This window comes from Polypterus senegalus, chromosome 1 (genome assembly GCF_016835505.1).
Source record: "Polypterus senegalus isolate Bchr_013 chromosome 1, ASM1683550v1, whole genome shotgun sequence".
Lineage (NCBI taxonomy): Eukaryota > Metazoa > Chordata > Cladistia > Polypteriformes > Polypteridae > Polypterus > Polypterus senegalus.
Window position 1 is genome coordinate 334,980,909 of NC_053154.1, and position 22,864 is coordinate 335,003,772.

General features: G+C 38.7%; 1 protein-coding gene across 1 annotated transcript in view; it reads left to right on the forward strand.

Annotated features, from left to right (window-relative positions):
* The window catches only part of copb1 (COPI coat complex subunit beta 1), a 62,860-nt gene that overhangs the window by 25,099 nt on the left and 14,897 nt on the right, over positions 1-22,864 (forward strand). The window contains exons 5-19 of the mRNA XM_039738874.1: positions 1,253-1,367; positions 1,612-1,704; positions 2,020-2,157; positions 2,380-2,499; positions 4,932-5,039; positions 5,128-5,274; positions 5,616-5,761; positions 5,853-5,949; positions 9,285-9,445; positions 14,135-14,255; positions 15,306-15,533; positions 15,633-15,812; positions 17,051-17,195; positions 17,374-17,493; positions 20,956-21,101. Coding sequence (XP_039594808.1) covers positions 1,253-1,367; positions 1,612-1,704; positions 2,020-2,157; positions 2,380-2,499; positions 4,932-5,039; positions 5,128-5,274; positions 5,616-5,761; positions 5,853-5,949; positions 9,285-9,445; positions 14,135-14,255; positions 15,306-15,533; positions 15,633-15,812; positions 17,051-17,195; positions 17,374-17,493; positions 20,956-21,101 — 2,065 coding nt within the window. The remainder of the gene's footprint in view (positions 1-1,252; positions 1,368-1,611; positions 1,705-2,019; positions 2,158-2,379; positions 2,500-4,931; positions 5,040-5,127; positions 5,275-5,615; positions 5,762-5,852; positions 5,950-9,284; positions 9,446-14,134; positions 14,256-15,305; positions 15,534-15,632; positions 15,813-17,050; positions 17,196-17,373; positions 17,494-20,955; positions 21,102-22,864) is intronic.

Below are 22,864 nucleotides of genomic sequence, written 5' to 3' on the forward strand. Positions count from 1 at the left end.
ATTACGGATATTTTAAATGTCCATTGTTCCCCTGTGCTTAAAACTCATAAAAAAAAAAGTGTTTTTAGTGAGCTGTTCGTAGCGCTAAGCGTGAACACTTGCAGTATTAGTTTTCTCTGTTCAAGGTTTTCTCAGTGTTATTCAATGTTTTTACATTTAGTTTACTATTACGCTGTGCATTCTATGGTATAACTAACTATATTTGTGCTTAAAAATCTTTAAAAAAATATATATTTACATACAGTTCGTATAGTCTGTAACGGATTAATTGTATTTCCATACAATCCTATGGGGGAAATTACTTCAGGTCACGACCAGAGTTTTGGAATGAATTACAGTTGTGACCCGAGGTTCCCCTGTATATGAATAGTTAGATAGATAGATACTTTATTAATCCCAAGGGGAAATTCACATAATCCAGCAGCAGTATACTGATACAAAGAAACAATATTAAATTAAATAGTAATAAAAATGAAAATAAAATTAATGTTAGCATTTACTCCCCCGGGTGGAATTGAAGAGTCGCATAGTGTGGAGGAGGAACGATCTCTTCAGTCTGTCAGTGGAGCAGGACAGTGACAAAAGTCTGTCACTGAAGCTGCTCCTCTGTCTGGAGATGATCCTGTTCAGTGGATGCAGTGGATTCTTCATGATTGACAGGAGTTTGCTTAGTGCCCGTCGCTCAGCCACAGATGTTAAACTGTCCAACTTTAATCCTACAATAGAGCCTGCCTTCTTAACAAGTTTGTCCAGGCGTCATCTTTACAGCACACCACCGCGTAGAAGAGGGCGCTCGCCACAACCGTCTGGTAGAACATCTGCAGCATCTTATTGCAGATGTTGAAGGATGCCAACCTTCTCAGAAAGTATAGTCTGCTCTGACCTTTCTTACACAGAGCATCAGTATTGGCAGTCCAGTCCAATTTGTCATCCAGCTGCACTCCCAGATATTTAAAGGTCTGAACCCTCTGCACAGTCACCTCTGATGATCACAGGGGTCCATGAGTTTTGGGTTGTGGAACGAGTCGTCTGAGTTTCCATTATTTCTTATGGGGAAATTTGCTTTGATATACGAGTGCTTTGGATTGCACGCATGTTTCCGGAACGAATTACACTTGCAATCCAAGGCACCACTGTAGCGTGTTTTGTGATTTCATGCGTTCCATTTTGATTTTAATGCATACGTGAATAACAGCTGTTCATGAAAGGTTGAAGTGTTGAAATTCAGGCCTAACAAACATTTCTTTTGCAGGAATTTCGAAAACTTAATTCCTGATGCTCCTGAGCTGATTCATGATTTTCTTGTGAATGAGAAAGATTCGAGTTGCAAGCGGAATGCATTTATGATGTTGATTCATGCTGATCAGGTATATTGGCAGTGTGCTTCTTTTAATGATGAAGGAGAATCCTGAAAAGGACTTTTCTCTCTCATTGTGAATTCACCGGCATCTTCATTTTTTTTAGTTTAAAATATTAATGTATTTACAGTCTGTTGAATTTATACAACTGACAAAATCCGAGTCAAAGTGCATGTTTGTCAAAGGTCACATCAGTTAGAAAACAATTTATTACAGCACGGCATAATACTTTGTGTTTTTTGTCTTGTTTTAGGACAGAGCACTGGACTACCTTAGCACATGTATTGACCAGGTCCATGCGTTTGGAGACATTCTTCAGTTAGTTATTGTAGAATTGATCTATAAGGTATGATAGATAAATGTGCTTCTTTCTCAATTATTATTGCAATTATGAGTAAATAATAACCCTGTAAACGTGTTGACTGAACAGTGCTTTAGGTTCACAGCTTGATATTGTGAAATAAGTTATTTATTTTTGGCAGGTGCTCAATTGTATATTGTGTGTCTGATTTTCTGATGACTGAAAAAAGCCTTAGTTTTGTCACATTTTACTTTATATAGTGAAACTGTCATTAATCATCATTATCATTGTGTATCTGTATTGGTGATGTAAAACTGTTCTCTTTAATATCTACATTTATTTATTTTTTAATTCTTTAAGGTCTGCCATGCCAATCCTTCAGAAAGAGCTCGGTTCATACGCTGTATCTATAATCTCTTACAATCATCGAGTCCTGCTGTTAAATATGAAGCAGCTGGAACTTTAGTGACTCTCTCCAGTGCCCCAACTGCTATCAAGGTTTGATATTTGTTTTCTTTTTCTTTCAATCTGACTTTTTTTTCCTTCGTTATTTGATCAGAGCTATCTAGTGGGTGGTTTGCCGTGTGGTGGGTGTGATAACGCGCTGTAATCCGCTCATACGCTCAGCCTCTATCTGGTGGAAGTTAGTTCCAAGGAAACATCAATGTAATTTTACTGTACATTTTACATTTAAATTAACATTCATTTGCTTTTCTGCAGGCCGCTGCCCAGTGTTACATTGACTTGATTATAAAGGAAAGCGATAATAATGTGAAGCTGATTGTTCTTGATCGTCTGATTGAATTAAAGGAGCATCCCACACATGAAAGAGTGCTACAGGTATGTGGTAGAGAGCAATGAAGTGCAGTAATTTCTTGCATTCATATAGTGAAGTAAAATCTCTAATTCAGTGGTTCCCAGGTTCCGTCCTGCAGGTTTGAGGTTTTTATTCCAACCAGTTTCATTGTTACTCTTAATTGATCTTATTATTTAGTGAGCCGTCCATTTTTATTTCTCTTTTCCTAAGAAGGTTTGAAATATTTATATTATTGTCAAAACTTTAAATTTCCATGTTTCTTTGGCTGTTTTTCTAATTCTCCCTCTTCCATAGAGTTTGCTCCCTTCACATTATCCTAATGCTGTCAATTACTAATAATTCAATTAATCGGCCAATTCAACCCATGACTGGATTGACGATGGGCAAAATGGTCGATCTCAAAACACGATTTTGATGGATGCTGCTTTCCTAAGCACTATGGCAATGAATTACTACTCTTGGCCCAGTATTAAGGTGCTTCAGGAAGTGGACACAACAGAAGCATTTATGTAGTGTTCAAGATAGAAAGACCATAATAGTAGCTTTCACATTAAAGAAAGTGCAGTAAAAAGTTGAAAATCGGGAGTCTTAGGAAGGGTTGATGAATATGTTGTCCTGCTTAACTTACAGTTGAAGATAAAAGGCCAGCAACTGACCAGGAAAAAAAAAGTTTGACAGAGACACAGATTGATGCAGCTAAAGAGAGTGCGTCTTCCACTGAAATTAAAAGAGAAGCTGCTTTGATAAGTTCAGACCTCCTTCTTTTTGTCCTATAATTGAATAGGACACTCCAAGCTTCTGTATAGTAGAACAGGCAGTGTTCTCCATTAGAGGATGAACAGCCTGTCTTATAATACAGCAGTGTATTGATAAATCTGAATGTGCTCTCATTACTTGATAAACGATAGGCTTGGAACATAAGAAATCTGACAAACACGAGGTGACCATTCAGTCCATCAGGCCCCTTTGTTCAGCTGTCCCAATAAACGTATCTAAATTCATTTTAAAAGTTGTCAGTTTCTCCTTCGGCTCCCTGTCTCAGTAGTTTAAGAGCCTACTTGCAAAGTTTTTAGGCCTGCTGCCGCACTGTCGTCTTGGTAAAAAGTTACAATTTTTTTTTAAATTTAAATTTCAGGTTTCTAATTAAGAGAAGAGTTTTATTTTGTTTTAGCTTTTTTCCTTAACAACATTGGAGTATGCTAGATGCATGCATATGTATAACAGATGCATTTTTATGTATATGTTTCATCGGAACAAAACATATTTTAAGGGATCTTATTATATTAAAAAAATCTCTTTTGGAAGCCAGTGAACAACAAGTCTACAGTTTTACTGATGGGAAATTAAAGATCATTATTGGAATTCATATTGGATGATTCTGATTAAATGGAATTGGAGATTGAAATTGGCTCAAAAAACAACCTGATTGGATCATCCCTACTGACAACACTGAATGGCTTAGGGATGTAATGACTTTAGTTTCATATTTATTTGTGTGCTTATTTGTAAGGCATGCTTTTTTAATGAGTGTCAAAGACGCAATCAAGCTGTTCCTTCCCTTTAGCATTCAATGTTGTCTGCACCGCTCATTGCTAATCATCAGCATAGAGCTATGATTCAAGGGGCAAACTCTACAGAAAAGGTTCATTTAAACAGAAATTGAAAAAGAAAGATCTGAAATTAAAGTTTTGTCAACAAATTCAATTTTTTCTAAATTTTTTTAAAAATATTTTTCAGACAGACAACTAAAGAATGTGACGCACTGCTTGTGAAACCAAATGGAATGAAAACCTGCCGCAGTTGGGTTTTCCTTTAAGAATAAACTTGAAAAACACTGCTCTAATTGATTTTTTTTTTTATAACTAGGGGGCTAAGCCCCCTGCTTGCTTCGCTTGCACTATGCCCCGGGGGCACACTTCTTGCCTCGGCCGCTCGCATTGTGAATGGGGGGCTAGGGGGCTGGGCGCACGCTAAGTAGATGTGGACGGGTCAAATGCTTGTTGCGCTGCGCGTTGATCATTTAAAAGCCTGTACAGCAGCTGTCCTTTTGTCTCACTGCTTTGTCTCGTGGGGACGTTCAAGTGTCTCTCGCGGGATATCAAAGGGTCTTCCAAGAAGATCACATCTCAAGCCAAGTTTTTGGTTTTTTTATTATAATTGAGACACAATAAGGGAGAAAGATGAAAATGGTATTTTATTGATGTATTTGACCCATCTCTCCATTCAGCTATCTGTAATTTTTTTTTATTTTTGTAATTCCATTTCTAGATGTTACCTGCAGCTCTTCACTTATTATAAATTTCCTGTAGGCAGGCTCTAAAGTAGAGAAATCTGACATTTTATGTTTGTTGTCTAAGTACATAAGAGTCTGTGTAAGAAAATGTATGGATCATTTGTATTTGTTTTATCCTGTATAATAAGCCCACATGCTAATTTCTGCAACTTTTCTGTGCAGGACCTGGTCATGGATATTCTTCGAGTCCTTAGCACACCAGATTTAGAAGTCCGTAAGAAAACTCTGCAGCTTGCCCTTGATCTTGTTTCATCACGCAATGTTGAAGAGGTTTGAACCCAAATATCACTTTTTGCTTTGAGTCTTCATTTCTCATTGTGACGTACTATTTAACATAACAGACTATTGTTCTTTATAGCTGGTCATTGTTCTCAAGAAGGAGGTTATTAAAACAAATAATGTGACTGAACATGAAGACACCGACAAGTACAGGCAACTACTTGTCCGCACGTTACACTCCTGTAGTGTCCGCTTTCCAGATATGGCAGCAAATGTTATTCCTGTGGTAAGCAGAAACCTGAACCATTTCTTTAATTTCCTGCAGAAATAAATCTGGATGGTAGATTTTCCTTTATATCTCACAACCATAGGATTATTGTTTACTGTTTAACTTCATTTAGTCCTGCTTGTTGTAACTGTACAGCGCTTTGGTCAGTTGTAATACTGTGTTTTTAAGCGCTCAACAAATAAATATGGTATGGTATTAAATTGTTTTTGTATGTTGTTGCTGTACTCATTTTATCTCTTTATGACTGATAAACAGCAGAATTTGTTTAAAAGATGCTATTAGAGATTGGTAAAACTTTTGATAAATTGTAACCCCCACATCTGATTATTTTTCATTAGCTAATGGAGTTCCTGAGTGACAACAATGAGGCCGCAGCAGCTGATGTTTTAGATTTTGTGCGCGAGGCTATTCAGAGGTTTGATCATCTCAGGCCACTCATCATTGAGAAAATGCTGGAAGTCTTCCATGCAGTTAAAGCTGTAAAGTAAGGATTATTTATGCTGTATTGTGTATTTGAAATATTTTAGGGTTAACTTGGAAAAGAACATGATCATATTTGGATTTATTTAAACTAGGATTTATAGAGGAGCTGTGTGGATCTTGGGAGAGTACTGTTGTACGAAAGAGGACATTCAGAGTGTAATGACAGAAGTTCGTCGTTCCTTAGGGGAGGTAAGAACTTGGCTTTCTTTTTCCATCCCTATTGTAATTTTCTTTTTAGATAATTTTAGAGGCTTAACAATCCATTATATTACAAACCACACCATTTATTCCCTGCCCCTGGTCTCGGTCCCAGTTCTGATACTGCCTGTGTACAGTAGAATGTGTGTGTGTGTTCTCTCCTCCTCCTGTACCCTGCTTAGTACGTCTCAATGAAAAGTGTATTTAGTTACTTTATGACTCTTAAAAAATGATGTATTGGTGTATATTGGAATGTTTTGAAATAAAAAAAGTAGCTTAGGAAGGATATTCATCTTAACAATTTTAATTCTTCCAGCTAAAGTGAGATGAACAGTTGACCATCTATGCCTAAGTCTTGCTTAATTTTTTCCATACAGACAGCAAAATTTTGTTGATAAAGAGCTTTATGTTTACTTGTGATGTTTACCCCGAGGTACTTAAACTGGTCTGTGATGATAAAAGGGAAGGTGTCTAATCTAAAACCGTGTGCTTGAGAATTCACCGGAAAGAGCACACTTTTATTCAAATTGATTCTGAGACCAGAAATCTTTTGAAATTAGTGCTGTTAGGACTGCAGGCACAGTATTTTATGGATCTGATCTATACGGTACCATATCATCTGCATAGAGAGAAGCTTTCTGTTCCAGTCTTTCTCTGATGATCCCCTTTATCTGATAAGCATTTCAATGCCTCAATGGAGATTGCAGAAAGCAGTGGTGACAGGGGACATCCTTGTCTGGTACCACGTTGTAGTTTAAAATACAGTAATCCCTCGCTATATCAAGCTTCGACTTTTGTGGCTTCACTGTATATATCACAGATTTTATATGTAAGCATATCTAAATATATAACGCAGATTTTTCGCTTGGACAATGGGTCTTTTTACTTCTGGTACATGCTTCCTCAGTTGGTTTGCCCAGTTGATCTCATACAAGGGATGCTATTGGTGGATGGCTGAGAAGCTACCCAATCAGAGCACGCAGTTAAGTTCCTGTGTACTGATTGGCTCAATCAGCGCCGGAGCACCGAATTCGACTCCGCTGCGTTAACCAGGAAGTCTCGTCTCGCTCATTCAGCATCAGCGTGTTTCGCTGTGTAAAGAGTTAACTTTTGTACATTTTCTTGCATTGTACTTATTTATTGCTGGTGGCCTGTCTATTGTAATGGCTGTAACATAACATGTAACATACAGTTAGGTCCATAAATATTTGGACAGAGACAACTTTTTTCTCATTTTGGTTCTGCACATCACCACAATGAATTTTAAATGAAACAACTCCGACGACGTTGAAGTGCAGACTTTCAGCTTTAATTCAGTGGGTTGAGCAAAACAACTGCATAAAAATGTGAGGCAACTAAAGTATTTTTTGAACACAATCCCTTCATTTCAGGGGCATAAAAATAATTGGACAATTGACTCAAAGGCTATTTCATGGGCAGGTGTGGGCAAGTCCGTCGTTATGTCATAATCGGAGACGCTCGATATCTTATCTATAATATTTAGGTTTTACTGTATTTAAACAGTGTGTTTACATACATAATTTTAACAAATCTTACCTAATATCTAATAGAATACAAAGAGTTTATGCCATATAACTGTGCTGGAAATGCTTATAAGAGTGTGGGAGAGTTTATAAGGGCTTAAAATATATAAAAATAACCATATAAACATGTTTTTTAATTTGCGGATTTTCACCTGGAACGTTACCTCCGCGATAGGTGAGGGATGACTGTATTCTGAATTAATGTTAATACAAACTGAAGCTTCTGTATTGGTATACAGTAGTTTGGTCTCAGTCCCAGTTCTGCTACTGCTTGTGTACAGTAGAATGTGTGCGTTTTTCTTCTCCTGTACTCTTAGTATTTCTCAATGAAAAGTGTATTTGGTAACTTTATGACTCTAATCTGACCTGTGATGGTGGTTAGGATATTAGAATTATTATATCATCTTCATACAAGCGATGTTAAAAAGTTTCCACACTTTTTTTTTAACTGTTATTTATGAAGAACTTCAAAAACAAACTACATCACTTTTCTACATAGTCACCTTCCTTTGCAATGCAATTTTCCCAGCGTCATACCAACTTTTTAATACCCAATTACTACTCCTCCTGCCTTCACCATTTCCAGCGGAAATATAAAAGTGAGGAAACTTTTTGAACATCCCTCATATTAAAATACCAAAAGGTTCAATTTTAATTCTGAGTTTTCCTACTTCAACTCTGAGGTCAAGATTCTCTTATTAGTTGAAAACTTTATTATCAGAAACCAGGCAGAAACGTATCCCGAGTTTTTCAACTGCATTAATATTAATTAATAAAAATACACTATCAACCAGACTGTTTTGAAAAGTACAATACGTAAATAACTCAACCGCGCCAAAAGTAAACTGGGCAGACTCCAGTATCTAGGATGGAAACACTGATTATGGGTCATCAATTTTCTTGATATACTGTACATCAACATTAAATAATATGGGCAATACAAACTATTGTTTCCTAAACATTGGTGTCATTTTAAAATTTCTCAAGGTTTTTGCCACGCACCAAAACAGGTGAATGGCTTTGTGAATTCCAATGAAGAACTTTGTACTTTTATATTACTTTAATTTAAGTAACGTCAATAATTTGATGCAAAGAAAGTTAGTTTTTACCATTGAGGAAGACTATAAAAACTATAGTTACTTACAGTCATGGCTTTTGAAAAGACCTGAAATGGCCAAGAAAGTGTGAACTGAAATAAAGGCAGTGTGTTTTTGTTGTATTAATACTAATAATGCAGTTTGAGTTCTGCTGGTCCTGGGAACATTTGGCTGAATCCTCTGATCGTGATGAGCTCAGTTCCTGTTTTTGAGAGAAGTTTTTCCCATGAGCGGAGTGAGGGCAGGAATGTTATGTCCGAATGCAACCTATTAAAGACCTCAATTGTAGAAGTGGCAACTAAAAGCTGGGGTCTTAAGGTGGTTGATGGTAATCCTGAATAAACTTGGGCTTAATAAAGTTTATCTAATCTAAAACTTGATGGTGGACACCAGAGGTGAGAGAAGCTGGCAGCCTTTTGGTTGATAGGCAGCTGTTCTGCAGACGTTACACTAATGGCATGGTAGTGAAACAAGAGCCGAGTCTAAAGGCAAAACTCTTAGTTTACTGGTCAATCTATATCTCTGTCCTGTTCGATGGTTATGAGCCTGTTGGTAATGCCTGAAAGGATGAGATTGCAAGGACAAGCAACACAAGTGAGGTATTTTTCACAAGGCTGCTGAGCTTGACAATCTGTGATAAGATGAGAAACTGAACTGTATGTTATCAATTTCTTTGAAACTTCAGATCCCAATAGTGGAAAATGAGATAAAGAAGGAAACTGGTGAAGTAAAACCTGAAGAAGAGGTGACGGTAGCACCTGCACAGAAACTGGTTACTGAAATGGGAACATATGCAACACAGAGTGCCCTAAGCAGCTCCAGACCAACTAAAAAAGAGGAAGACAGGTATTTCCTTATTGTTTTTCTTTTCTAAAGTTTAAGGAAGAAAGTAAGCTGCTAGCGAAAAAAATTTCCTAAAGTTATATGTGAATAATACAGCTCTGCAACACCACCATTTATTTATATGGTATATTTTGTTATGCATAAGTGTCTCAAAGTGCTTTGCCATACTAATTATGACATCTAAAAGGGTTACATAAGAGTTAAAAATAAATAAATAATGAACATTACCCTTTTTCACAAAATTCAGGTTTGGTCACTTGGCAGCCAAATCTCTACTTCCTGTTAGTTGGCCAGCAGTGGATCGTGTTTATTCTACTTCTCAACTTCCTCTTCCAATAATAGATTTTTGCAATATAAGAAGTATTGTTTGAAATGCTCTACACAACAAAGGCTGTACAGTTTTGGTGTAGGAATTGCGTTTTAGTTACCTACTAGCAAAATACCCGCGCTTCGCAGCGGCGAAGTACTGCCTTAAAATTTTTATTAAGAAGAAAATGAAACCTTTTTAAACTGAGAGAAAATATACCAATAATTATTTGTTAAGGATCTCTTTGTATACCACATTGTTACAGGAGCACAAGAAGAGTCAAATGCTTAAGCCCTTCACCTATGGATCTTCATGTGAGTTGATGGCTGCCGCTGAATTGTTTGGTTGTCGCTTTCAAGTGTACTGAAATGGCCAAATATTTTACACCTTTCGACAACCGCCAATGCCTCTTAAACATCTTAGATTGACGGGTGACGATTTCAGTAGTGGACACTTTGATGTTTATGAATGTTTAAACTCTCAAAAGCTGGATGTGAAGTTATCGGTGAAACTGGTTGTGTGCTTACAACGCTTGACAGATGCTGAATTTCTCTTCAATACAAGTCCTACAAATACTGTCGTCATTGAAACAAACCATGAAACTCAAACCAATTATGACAGCAGCAATCCAAGCTGTGAGATTTGAGACAAGATTACTGTTCACATGGCCAACTGTACGTTACATGCTCAAGAGTAAGCTCAGCGCACAGCTTGGTCATATTACAACCAGAGGGCCGAACTCACAATGTGGTATAAAAAGAGATCCTTAACAAATAATTATTGGTATATTTTCCCTCAGTTTAAAAAGATTTAAATTTCTTCTTAATAAAACTTTTAAGGCAGTACTTCGCTGCTGCGGCGTATTTTGCTAGTTCAATACATAAGACACAATTTTCCTCTGGATATTAAGAGTGAGCCTGATATGGCCGTGCAATATGTAACAAAGAGAATGGAAAAGGCAGGTGCCATCTCCGGGCATGGAAACCACTCGCTAAGTGACAGTTCTTTAATTGATGGTGATCACCTCGGTAGACACGTTAATGGGGGTACGGTTGGAATGATAAAGGAAATGGGTACATGAACAATGTAAAGCAAGTCTAAAATACCTACACAATAACTATAATCGTAATAAACGAACAATAAAACAGCGGAGAAGCCATGGATTAAATAAAAAGGCTTTTGTTATCAGCAGGGGTGTATCCTGTGGCGAAACAAGGAAGGGAATGTAGAGACCAGAGCGACGGACAGCCTTATATAGGCAGGCAGCCAACAACGTGGGAGGCGTTGAGATGGGGACCAACGCCTCACACGGTGACCGAGCTGCAGGCTATGGACGATATATATGCGTAAGTAGAGATTCAGTTAGCATTGGGAACCCGCGTACCAAATTTCTTGAAGATGGGCCCATAAGTAACAAAGACCGTTGAAAAGTTCAATATGGCGGCCGACAGTGGCGTCATACCACCGAAATAAGTACGTATATTGGTTTTGGTTAGTACAGGGAAGCCGCCTACCAAATTTCGTGAAAATGGGGCCATAAATAAGAAAGTTCAACATGGCGGACATTGTCGACCGTTATGACCGTTGCGCATAGAATTTCAAAATGAAACCTGCCCAACTTTTGAAAGTAAGCTGTAAGGAATGAGCCTGCCAAATTTCAGCCTTCTAGCCACACGGGAAGCTGGAGAATTAGTGACGTTGGAATGTTCAATATGGCGGCCGACAGTGGCATCATACCACCGAAATAAGTACGTACATCGGTTTCGGTTAGCGTAGGGAAGCCGCCTACCAAATTTCATGAAGATGGGGCCATAAATAAGAAAGTTCAACATGGCAGACATTGTCGACCGTTACGTGTAGAATTTCAAAATGAAACCTGCTTAACTTTTGTAAGTAAGCTGTAAGGAATGAGCCTGCCAAATTTAAGCCTTCTACACACACGGGAAGTTGGAGAATTAGTAGTGAGTGAGTCAGTCAGTCAGTGAGGGCTTTGGCTTTTATTAGTATAGATAAATGTATTGACGTGTAGTTGCATCACAAAGCATCTTAGTTTGCAGATTTGCATTGTGGTGAACTGCTGGAAGTCTGCTGTGAACTTGTAACATCTGGCTCAGAAGTGTTTTATTGTATAGTGTCAGATAATCGGTGAATTCCTTGTTTTCTTGGCCTCCGTGCAGAGGCAGTTTCTGAACACCGAGAGCGGATTGTTTCCTGGTGACATCAGCTGAGCTTACTCTCTTGCTCAACCTCCTCCAGTTTCAGCGAAACTGTTTTGTTATACTTAATGCTTGCTCACTCCATTTCATTATCTCTTTACGGTAGAACCTCTGACTGCGAACGTTTCTAAACACGTAAAAATCGGATTTCCATCAAAAAGTTCACCAAAATTTTGCATCTGTTCCTGACCACACACTCTGGTGGTGAACAAAAACACTGGCGGCCAGTTTCCCTTCTGGTTCGTACGTGAATTATGGCATGACCAGAGGTACCACTGTATATGTAAAATCCAGCATTTGTCTGTCCGTCCACTTTTCACGAGAGAACTACTTAAACGGATTTAGATTGTTTTTTTTTTTTCTTTCTATAATTTGCTTGAACATTGTGACTTATCTCATCACGCTAAATATCATAGTTTGCCTGCGGTACCGATTTATTTGTGCAAATCCGAGAGAGACACAACGGGTTGTGGGGACGGGGAGGGAGAAGTGTGACGTCAGGAGTAGGGAGCTGGGAAGGGCCCTCCTCACTTACACGTCACCCTCCGTACGCGTAGGTCTACCTCTGAATTTTGGAGTGTTCCTCGCCTCCGCTTGGCTAGCAGCACGTTTTTTTTTTTATTAATTGATTTTTAAAGTTTGTCCTGTTTCACTACTACGTGGGCAGAGCTGCGGGGGGACAGCTAGTATTCTAATATAAATGAGATAAAATAGCTGCGATCTTACATAGTAGCAGCATTTGATGTAAGTTTATAAACGCTTTCAAAACTTTTTTCAGGTTTGTTGTATGTGAGTTAAGTTCCTGGCAGGAAACGCATACACATATGACATTTAAACTTACCATGCAGTTTGTTAGTCAGAAAAATATAATCACATTTCAGTTGCATATACTGACGAGAAGCAGGTTAGGGTCGTTGCATAGTCGTGTTCCATTGAGAAAGGACCTGCTGTGCTGTTTTCCATTAGCAAATTCTTTGGCATATGAACTGCAAGACAATCATTTGTCCTTTCAAAAATAATTCCTGTGTGAATATGACAAAGTTGATAGTTAAAATGGCACAGCATCAATCTTAAGGTAGTGCGGTAACTTTATAAGAACATTCTTAAGACGTTTGACAAAGAAAAGACCAACAAGTTTGTTTGTTTAGCTAATGGTTGAGCTGTCACGATATCTCATCCTGATACTTCTGGATGTGCTTATAAGATTTGAAGTGGCAAATACAAACAAAAGTACTGCCATGGCATATAAAAATGTGGTCCTTTATCTGTTTTGATTGCTTGGATTCATGTTCTTCACTGTGCTTCCTCAATGGGAAAACTGTTAAAACTCGGGCACTGATATTTTTGTTTTGAATTTTAACACAGAGGAGGACGAATCTTGTACTCAAGGAAATCAGTGAAAATTAAGGGGAAGTGCATTTAAAACTGAAGCCAGGAAGCACTTCTTTACACAATAAGTTGTGGGGCTCTGGAACAAACTGCCAAGACGTGGAGTTGAAACGGAAACTTTGACAATCTTTAAAAAACTATTGGGACAGCTAAGCTGTCAGCTAAACAAACTGTCTTGATGGTCTAAATGGTCTCCTCCCATTTGTCATATTTCCTATGTTTCAGAGGGAATACTACAGAAGCTGTTCTTTCGTGATTCTAACATTGTTTAGTGTAATTGAAAGAGAGTTTATCCATTGACAGTACCTAGGGGGGGAAGACACGGAAGTTTAAAAAGGGTCATTTATGCATCAAAGGTTAAGACTAAGAATAACACTGTAAATGTCCAGTTAATATTATGGCCAGAAGACCATGGAGGAGAGTAAAATGAAAACTCAAAAGCTTAAAACCCAAAGCCCCTTCCCCATGCTGTTTTAACATATATTGTTATACCAGTGATTATTGGTTTGTATAAAAGTCTTCATTCGTTTTCCAAACTTGCAATGTATACAATATTATTTCAGTCTTCCTGGTTATATTTTGCCACAATACAAATGCATCATGCATAGAAATCCTGCTTTGGGTAAAGTAGCTTCACTTGTGTATGGGAGTGGGTTATATCAGTATGTAGTCCCTAGTTACATTTATGTACGTTAGCCTTTTGTCAGCACATGTGATAGTGATGCAAGCAAAAGTTTAAAATTGTGTTCTGTTATTTATTTATTTCTTTATTTTTTAAAGGCCTCCACTTCGGGGATTTCTGATGGACGGAGATTTTTTTGTCGCAGCTTCATTGGCTACAACTCTTACAAAGGTGGCCCTTCGCTATGTGTCCATTGTGCAAGAGAAAAGGAAGCAAAATGTAAGTGGAACTGACAAAAGGAAAATTACATGATCACTTTGTTATCAAAGTACAGTGGAACCTCGGTCTGCGAGTAACTTGGTTTACGAGTGTTTGGCAAGACAAGCTAAATTTTTTTTATAAATTTTGACTTGATAAATGAGCGACGTCTTGCAGTACGAGTAGTATGTATACGCTTTGTCTGCTGAGCGTCATGTGATCACAATTGAGCTGATGGTTCTTCGTTCTTCTCTCTCTCACTGCGGGATTGTGGGTTATCGTCTCGTATTCTTCGTCTGAGTCGGCGTGCCTCACTCATATAGTCAACATCCGTATGAGTGTATACTGTTTACTGTACCATGTGTGTGTGCACGTGTGCGCGCTCGCATGTGTGTGCTGTGACGTGCGAGTCCCCGTCTTGCACCACCAGCTTTATTCAGCTTGAAACAGCAACAGTGCGGTTATTTACTGTAGTGGGATCTGCCCCTCTCCTATACACAGACACAGCAGTCAGGCAGGGTCGTGGCCAAGCAGTACTGTGCCGTGCGCATTTATAATGTTCCTTGTATCACCCATCGACTACGGGCGCTTATAGCATGTCCGCGATCTTTTCGGATTTGCTTTTACACCCAACTGCTACAGCGCTGGGAGACTGCAATTGCTTTGGGACGCTGTTCCGCGTGTCGTCCCGTTGGGTGGAATCCCACAAGAGTTTAGAAACTCACTCACACCAGTGATAATTCTTTTCAAAGGTAAAGTGCAGGTTCATTTGTTTTATGTATTTTTACTTTATATTTTGTATTAATCATTTTTATATGAATATTTTTGGGTTGTGTAACGAATCATCTGAGTTTCCATTATTTCTTATGGGGAAATTCGCTTTGATATACGAGTGCTTTGGACTACGAGCATGTTTCCGGAACGAATTACGCTCGCAAACCGAGGTTCCGCTGTATTTATTTTCCGTAGACTCTGACAGAACAACTTGTTTAGTTGTCTTGATTTTTTTTTAATTGCCATACATATATGCAAAACAGAAATGTGTAATGATTTTTTTTTTTCTTTTGGCAGTCTTTTGTTTCTGAAGCTATGCTGATCATGGCTACAATCCTGCATCTTGGAAAGTCCTCCCTTCCTAAGAAGCCAATCACTGATGACGATGTGGATCGCATCTCCCTTTGTCTCAAAGTTTTATCAGAATGCTCTCCTCTGATGAATGACATCTTCAACAAAGAATGCCGTAGATCTCTTTCTCATATGCTGTCCGCAAAACTGGAAGAGGAAAAGCTGTCTCAGAAGGTCAAATTGTATAGTCCTTTAACAATTAAGTAAGCAGCAATTTAATGTGAAAGTCTGGTGTATTTATTTGTGTGGCTGTTTTGTTTTATTTTATTTTAGAAAGAGTCCGAAAAGAGAAATGTTACAGTACAAGCCGACGACCCCATCTCTTTCATGCAGCTCACAGCCAAAAATGAAATGACGTCAAAGGAAGATCAGTTCCAGCTAAGTTTGCTCGCAGCCATGGGAAACACACAGAGGAAAGAGGCAGCTGACCCTCTTGCTTCTAAACTGAATAAGGTACACTTTTTTAAACCATGATACAGAGAGATCTACAGTGAGATTAGTGGGAGAAAATGAGTAGCCTGCAGTGGTATTTTCTTTAAGTTCTACTTTTTTCATTTCCAATAACTAACAACCAGTCAGTTTATCAGTTGTCAAACTGATTTAATCCAATGGTAAGTTCATGAAAGCAAGGCCAGAGCCTAACTGCTGTGTCAAGTGCAAGGCAGGAACTGATCTTGATTGAACAGACCACCCGTCCATCACAGGACACATGTGCTTTCATTCACAGCAGACCAGGTCTGAGCATTCAGTTCGACCAAGACAAACCTTTTTGATGTGACAGTAAAGCAAAAATGTACGCAGAGAACGCAGAATTCATAGACCGTGAAACAGCCTTGCCCTCCAACATACCACTCTTTGTGCATGTTGTCCAAATGGAGCTTTTGGTGTTCGTTTATTACTGTCTGCACATTCACTGCATTCATTTATGGATGTTTTATAGATTTATGCTTTGGGCTGCTTGGGAATGTACACATGAGATTCATCAGACGTACAAGGATGTACGAGTACGAGTTTAACGATTGCAGTGCTCAAATGCTACGTGCCTTCTGTCTACAACTTGCTGTTTTCAGAACATCAATGTCACACTGCCTTAAAGCAATAACAGGATCCCCCTGAGCCCCAAGGCAAATGGGATTCTAAAAGTCTTACTCCTGTCAATAATTTCACTTATAATGCAAAGCAAACAGCTTACTACTGTATAACAGGTTTGAAAATGGGGTTGAACTAAAACTGTAGATGCCTATTATGGTGGGCATATTGGTTGTGAATGTGATTCAATTTAAAATGTGTATTTTTTTTGTTATAAAATGGTGTTGCTTGCATTACTTACTTATTACATTATTATTTATCTGTATCTCCTGCCATCAGCAAGCAGTGCCAACTACTAATAAAAAATTCAGAGGAGAAACGCTGAAGACTGTGAGAAAAATATGGAAATGCCTTGCCGGAATCTCTTTAGTGCTGAAATGAAGGCCTCTCTTGAATGTCCGCACTGCTGCATTTTATTTTTGCTGCTGTAATCTGTGTCAGTCTGTTTAATCAGCCTCACCTTTGAGTTCAAGATTCTGTCCCGATTTCCTGTTAAGCATACAGAGCTGTTAAGACTGTCTACAGCTAAGTGTAGGGAGACGTAACTTCCGTAATTTTAATAACTTTAGTAGTCACGGTTATTGCCTTTGCTTGTGTTACAGGTCACTCAGCTGACAGGGTTTTCTGATCCAGTTTACGCTGAAGCATACGTCCATGTTAATCAGTATGACATTGTGTTGGACGTGCTTGTCGTCAATCAGACCAGTGATACCCTGCAGAACTGCACCCTGGAATTGGCAACACTGGGTAAGAAACTAGCTGAGCTCATGTGGCTGGCACTTCAGTAATTGTAAGGGGAAGTAGTTATAATTAACATCTTCACTTTCAGCAGATTTTAATGAAATCTTGAAACTATATTGTCGTGTTCATCATATTGTACAGTGGCACGCAACCTTGTAATCTGACGGCATCATCTTTATTGCAGGAGATTTGAAGCTTGTGGAGAAACCATCACCACTCACATTAGCACCGCATGATTTTGCAAACATAAAGGCAAACGTGAAAGTAGCTTCTACTGAAAATGGAATCATCTTTGGAAACATTGGTGAGTATAGCGATCTTAAATGTCTGTCTATTTACCTTTCTTTGCATTTTATATATATATATATTTTTTTGTGTGAGTCTTTGGGTTATGTTTATGGGATGACTTGACCTTTGAGCGGCACCAAAGACGGCAACACATTTGTTAGTCAGTCATTTTCTAACCCGCTGTTTTCCTAACACAGGGTCACGGGATTCTGATGGAGCCAATCCCAGCTAACACAGGGCGCAAGGCAGAAACAAACCCAGGGCAGGTGGGCACAAGCCCACTGCAGGACACAAACACACACTAGGAACAATTTAGAATCGCGAATCCACCTAACCTGCATGCCTTTGGACTGTGGGAGGAAACCCACGCAGACACAGGGAGAACATGCAAACTCCATGCAGGGAGGACCCGGGAAGTGAACCCGGGTCTCCTTACTGCGAAGCAGCAGTGCTACCACTGTGCCACTGTGCTGCCCGCAACACATTTGTATATTAGTTTATTCTGGAGACTTCTATTCTGCTTCCAGAATTGCAGTGATCTAGTGTGTAAATTACGTGCTGGCTATTTAAATGAATGAACACGGTGTCTCAAAGTAAGCCTATCAGGCATTCCAAAGCAGGAAAGCAGTCGCATATCCCAAAGTAAATTTGAAAGAATTGTGTAATTAATACTTTTGTTGGTTTAATCACTTAATGTACATTAATAATGCAACAATTTAACATCTGAGTCAAAATACAGTGTATATGTGTGTGTACACACACACACACACACACACACATATATATATAGACACAGTATATATATTTTTTTAGGTTACCACACACTAGCTTTCTTTTTGTTTATATCAGCAAAGCAATTCATGGGAATAATTAAATTAAACTCAGTTTGTGGTGTTATGAACTGAAGCCCCATGAGATACTTCCTTTTAACAGCCAGTAAGTATTATGTTGTAGATCAGTGCTAATTAATCATTTCTGTCATCGACAAATTTTATGTATCTTGTTTTAATTATTGTTTTGAAAATAGCCATGTATGACGCAAGTGGAATGGACATGAGAGGGGCACACAAACTCTTTATATTGACGACTTGAAACTCACAAGTTTATTCAAAACCTTAGGCCTTGAATCAGTCAATGTACTATAATAAAAGACCTCCTATTTGATTATGGTCTAATGTGTTTTTTCCACACAGTCTTCTTTGCTAAAATCCATTTAAATTCAGTTTTTCACTGCCTGAAAATGACAAAGGGAAAACAGGATTCTAGAAAATTTGGAATTTTATTAAAATTAACAAAATTAAATACCACATTGACACAAGTATTCAGACCATTTGCTTTGGCTCAGGTGCATCCCATTCCATTGGTCATTAATTAGAATTTTTGGAGCCTACCTGTTGTGAATTCAGTTGAGTGGACAAATTGGGATAGGTGCACATTTGTCTATAGAAGATCTCATATGTGAGCACAAACCAAATCAAACCAGATCAAAGGATTTTCTTGGAAGGAGAGCTATTAGACGGCTGCATCATTGAAGGTCCCCAAGAGCACAGTGGCCTCCATATTCTTGAACTGAAAAAGTATGGAACAACCACGACTTTTGAGGTGGCCAAATAATACCAGAACATTTAACTGCAGTAAGCTGGAGCTCCTGGAAAGTTAGATTTGTACCACTTTAATTGGTGCTCCATATACAATATGATTGGTTTAGAATTTTCTTTGGGTGTCGTCATGTATCCATTTTATTTTTGACTTTAAATAGTTCATAATGTAATTCTTAAAGCAGTAGTACTAGGGTGTTGTACTGTTTTATTGGTGAACTAGAAAGATTACAATATGACAGCTTTCAAGGCTCTGAAGAAAGGGGCCTGAGTTGCCTTGAAAGCTGCCACACAACACTCTAGTACTATTGTTTTAAGAATTACATTATGAACTATTTAAAGTCAAATGTCAAAAATAAAATGGATACATAATGACACCCAAAGAAAATTCTAAACCAATCATATTGTATATGGAGCACCAATTAAAGTGGTACAAATCTAACTTTCCAGGAATTCCAGCTTACTGCAGTTAAATGTTCTGGTGTTGTTTGGCCACCTCAAAAGTTGTGTTTGTTGCATACTTTTTCAGTTCAAGAATATGGAGGCCACTGCTTCAGAGCAATAGTAAAATGTTAAGTTTGGTACCGATTTCTCAGTTGTATCTTTATACCTGTCATGGTGTACTGGTTAGTACTCCAGGAGTCTGGACTCAAATCGCAGTCTTGTCAATCTTTGCACATTCTATATCTTTTTTTTTTCTCTCTCCCCAGGATTCACTGGCACACACAGACATGTCTCTTAGATTAACAGGTGACTCTAAATTGTCTCATTTATTGGTTTCCAGTGATGCACTGTGCTGTGCCTAATGAATGGAATCTGCTGGTCCCAATTGTAATGATAGTCCTCTGTCTCCCCTTCTCCACAGGTGTCATCCTTGACTGTACTTTATCCTTTCTATCCCACATCAATGACATCTCCCGGTCTGCATATTTCCACCTGCGTAACATTAATCGTATTCACCCCCCATCCCTCACTCCCCACACCACTGCTATCCTCATTCAGAGCCTTGGCACTTCTCGTCTCGGTTATTGCAGTTCCCTTTTCCTTGGTCTCTCTCGCAAATCAAGCGAGAAAGCTTCAACTGGTCCAGAATTCAGCTGCCCACCATCATCATTACTAGAGCCCCCTCTACTCACCATATCACTCCCGTCTTGCAGCAGCTTCATTGGTTTCCAGTTCAGTTCCGAATTCAATTCTGTTAACTTCTAAGGCTCTCCACAGCCTCGCCCCTCCATATCCGTCTGACCTCCTCCATGTTGTCATTCCCTCCCGTACCCTCAGGTCCTCTTCCTCCATCCACTTGACTGTCCCCTTCGTCCATCTTACCACCGTACAGTTGCTCTGCTCCCCAGTTCTGGAACTCACTACCACCTGAGCTTAGACATATTGAATCATTTTCACTTTTCAAATCTAAACTTAAAACTCATTTGTTTAAGACTGCTTTTTCTCTTTGATGACAATTGCTCTGTCTGATGTTAACTTTTGTGTTTTACTTTTGTCAGTAATCTAAGTTTTATCTATTGTTTGGTGTCCGTGAGTGTTTAGAAAGGCGCCTACAAATAAGTAAAATGTATTATCATCATCATCATCATCATTGAGCATTAAGGTATTTTCCGAGCCATTTGGACATCAGTAGTGTTTTTAGCAATAGATCACACCTGGATGGTTCATAAGGTGTCTGCCATGGTCTTTGTCAGGTCTGGATTAGCATTAGGTTTGTGAATACAGAGTGATAAACTACAGATGCTTGACTGATTCTGAGTGTTCCCTTCCCAGATCTCAATCTCCAAGACTGCAGTCTGTGATTGCATTTGCACCGACAGACTGGTGAGAAATAACTGGTTAACCTTATTAAAAGGCTTTGTTCTTTTGTCTTGCAGTATATGATGTGTCTGGAGCAGCCAGCGACAGAAATTGTGTAGTTTTGAGTGATATCCACATAGACATCATGGACTACATTCAGCCGGCGTCGTGTACCGATGCTGAATTCCGTCAGATGTGGGCAGAGTTTGAATGGGAAAATAAGGTGAGATGTGATGTAGTAAACCTTTGTAGAAATTAGAACAATGTTGACAAGGACAAGCCTGACAAGCTTGTTAATCCTATTCCCTTAGGTTCTCCAAAATAACGTAAGTTGAGAGTTCAAAGTGCTTAAGATAGACAGCACATTATTTGTCCCCAGGGGAAAATCTGGCAAATTTAAAGTCCTGCCGTCTACCACGCCACATGGTAATTGTTACAATGGATCTCACACCTATGGATACCCAGAACCTTGGAGAGTAAAGAAAAAGAGTTGTGGGCTAACCAGTTTGTCAAGCTAGAAAATGGCCACTAGACCGGAGATCACGATTACAAAGAGCTGAATACACCACTTAGTGTTCGAAAAGCATATGTAAGATCACGGGATGTTCAGAGTCTTTTCCTTTGTGCTCATAACTCATAATTAGACACTAAACCAGGGGTCTCCAACTGCAGTCCTGGAGGGCTACTGTGGCTGCAGGTTTTCATCCTAACCCTTTTTTTTTTTTTAATTAGTGAACAAGTGTTGCTGCTAATTAACACTTTGCCTTAATTTTAATTGAGGCTCAACTTAAGACTCAGGCCCCTTCATTATTTCTTTTTTCTTTAATTAGCAATCAAACAATATTAAGACACAAAATGAACCAACACATAAACAGTAACCTGCGTCTACCACACAATAACTGAAAATAAAGAAAGGTGATGAGAAAGTAATGTTGATCTGTTCAGGTCCACAAAACATTTGGACCGTGCTCTTAAAAAAAGAAAAAAAGTTTTGGAAAATGTCTGCCATGGCAGAATTAATTAGCAACGAGAATTGGCTTCCAGTTGAGAGACTGAATGAAGATTGGCGTTTGTGGCTCAGTTCACATCAAATTTATGTTGAGGTGCCTTTTCAGGAAAAAAAAAGAATCAATTCAGCGGTCGGAGTCTCAAGAAAAGTCAATTAAAATAAAGGGAAATAGTGAATTAGCAGCAAAAACGGGTCACTAATTAAGAAAAGACTTTGAATGAGAACTTGCAGCCACAGTAGCTCTCCAGGACTGGAGTTGGAGACCCCTGCACTAAACTCTTAAATTCAGATCTCTCTTGCTTTATTTCTGTTGACACTGATAATGGAAAAGATGCATTAAAATTGGTATCTGGTAATTATGGGTTATGTGCCCTTTGCAAGGGTGAGCGCTCTCGTTGCTTTGTGTTAATGTACACTTTTAGTGAGTCACAGTAGATGTTACCTCCGTAACTTGCATGTTTCTTGATTTTTCTCTGATAGATGCAAAAAAAATAGCTGAGCTCCTAATGTGAAAAACAAACGTGCTCCCTTTATAGGAAGCCATGCATAACAGGGGATCGGTTTTATAACAGGTCCCTCCACCCACCCTTTTTAATTATTGAAATCATTTTTTTATTATTCTGTCACTTGAAATCTCAACCACACCATAATATTCTCAAACCCACTTAGTCCAGTGCAGGCCCATGTTTAATAGCTTGAAGCTGTATTTACATTTTAATATTCCTTACGTTTTTTTCATGGTTTTGTTTCTTCCAGTTTGCTATGTCGCAATTTTTTTTTGTTTGTTTTTTGGTGGAGCTAAATCTTCTGCCTTTCACATTCAGCGTGTTCGCATGTACGCGTAAAACTGGGATAAGGTGAGTAACCTGGCTAAGTGTGCGCTAGCACACTTCAGGAGTTCTCCTTTGACAAAATGCTCCAGCGTCATTAAAGTGTCCAAAAAAGATTGGCTGTCGTGAATCTGAAAACGGGCATGA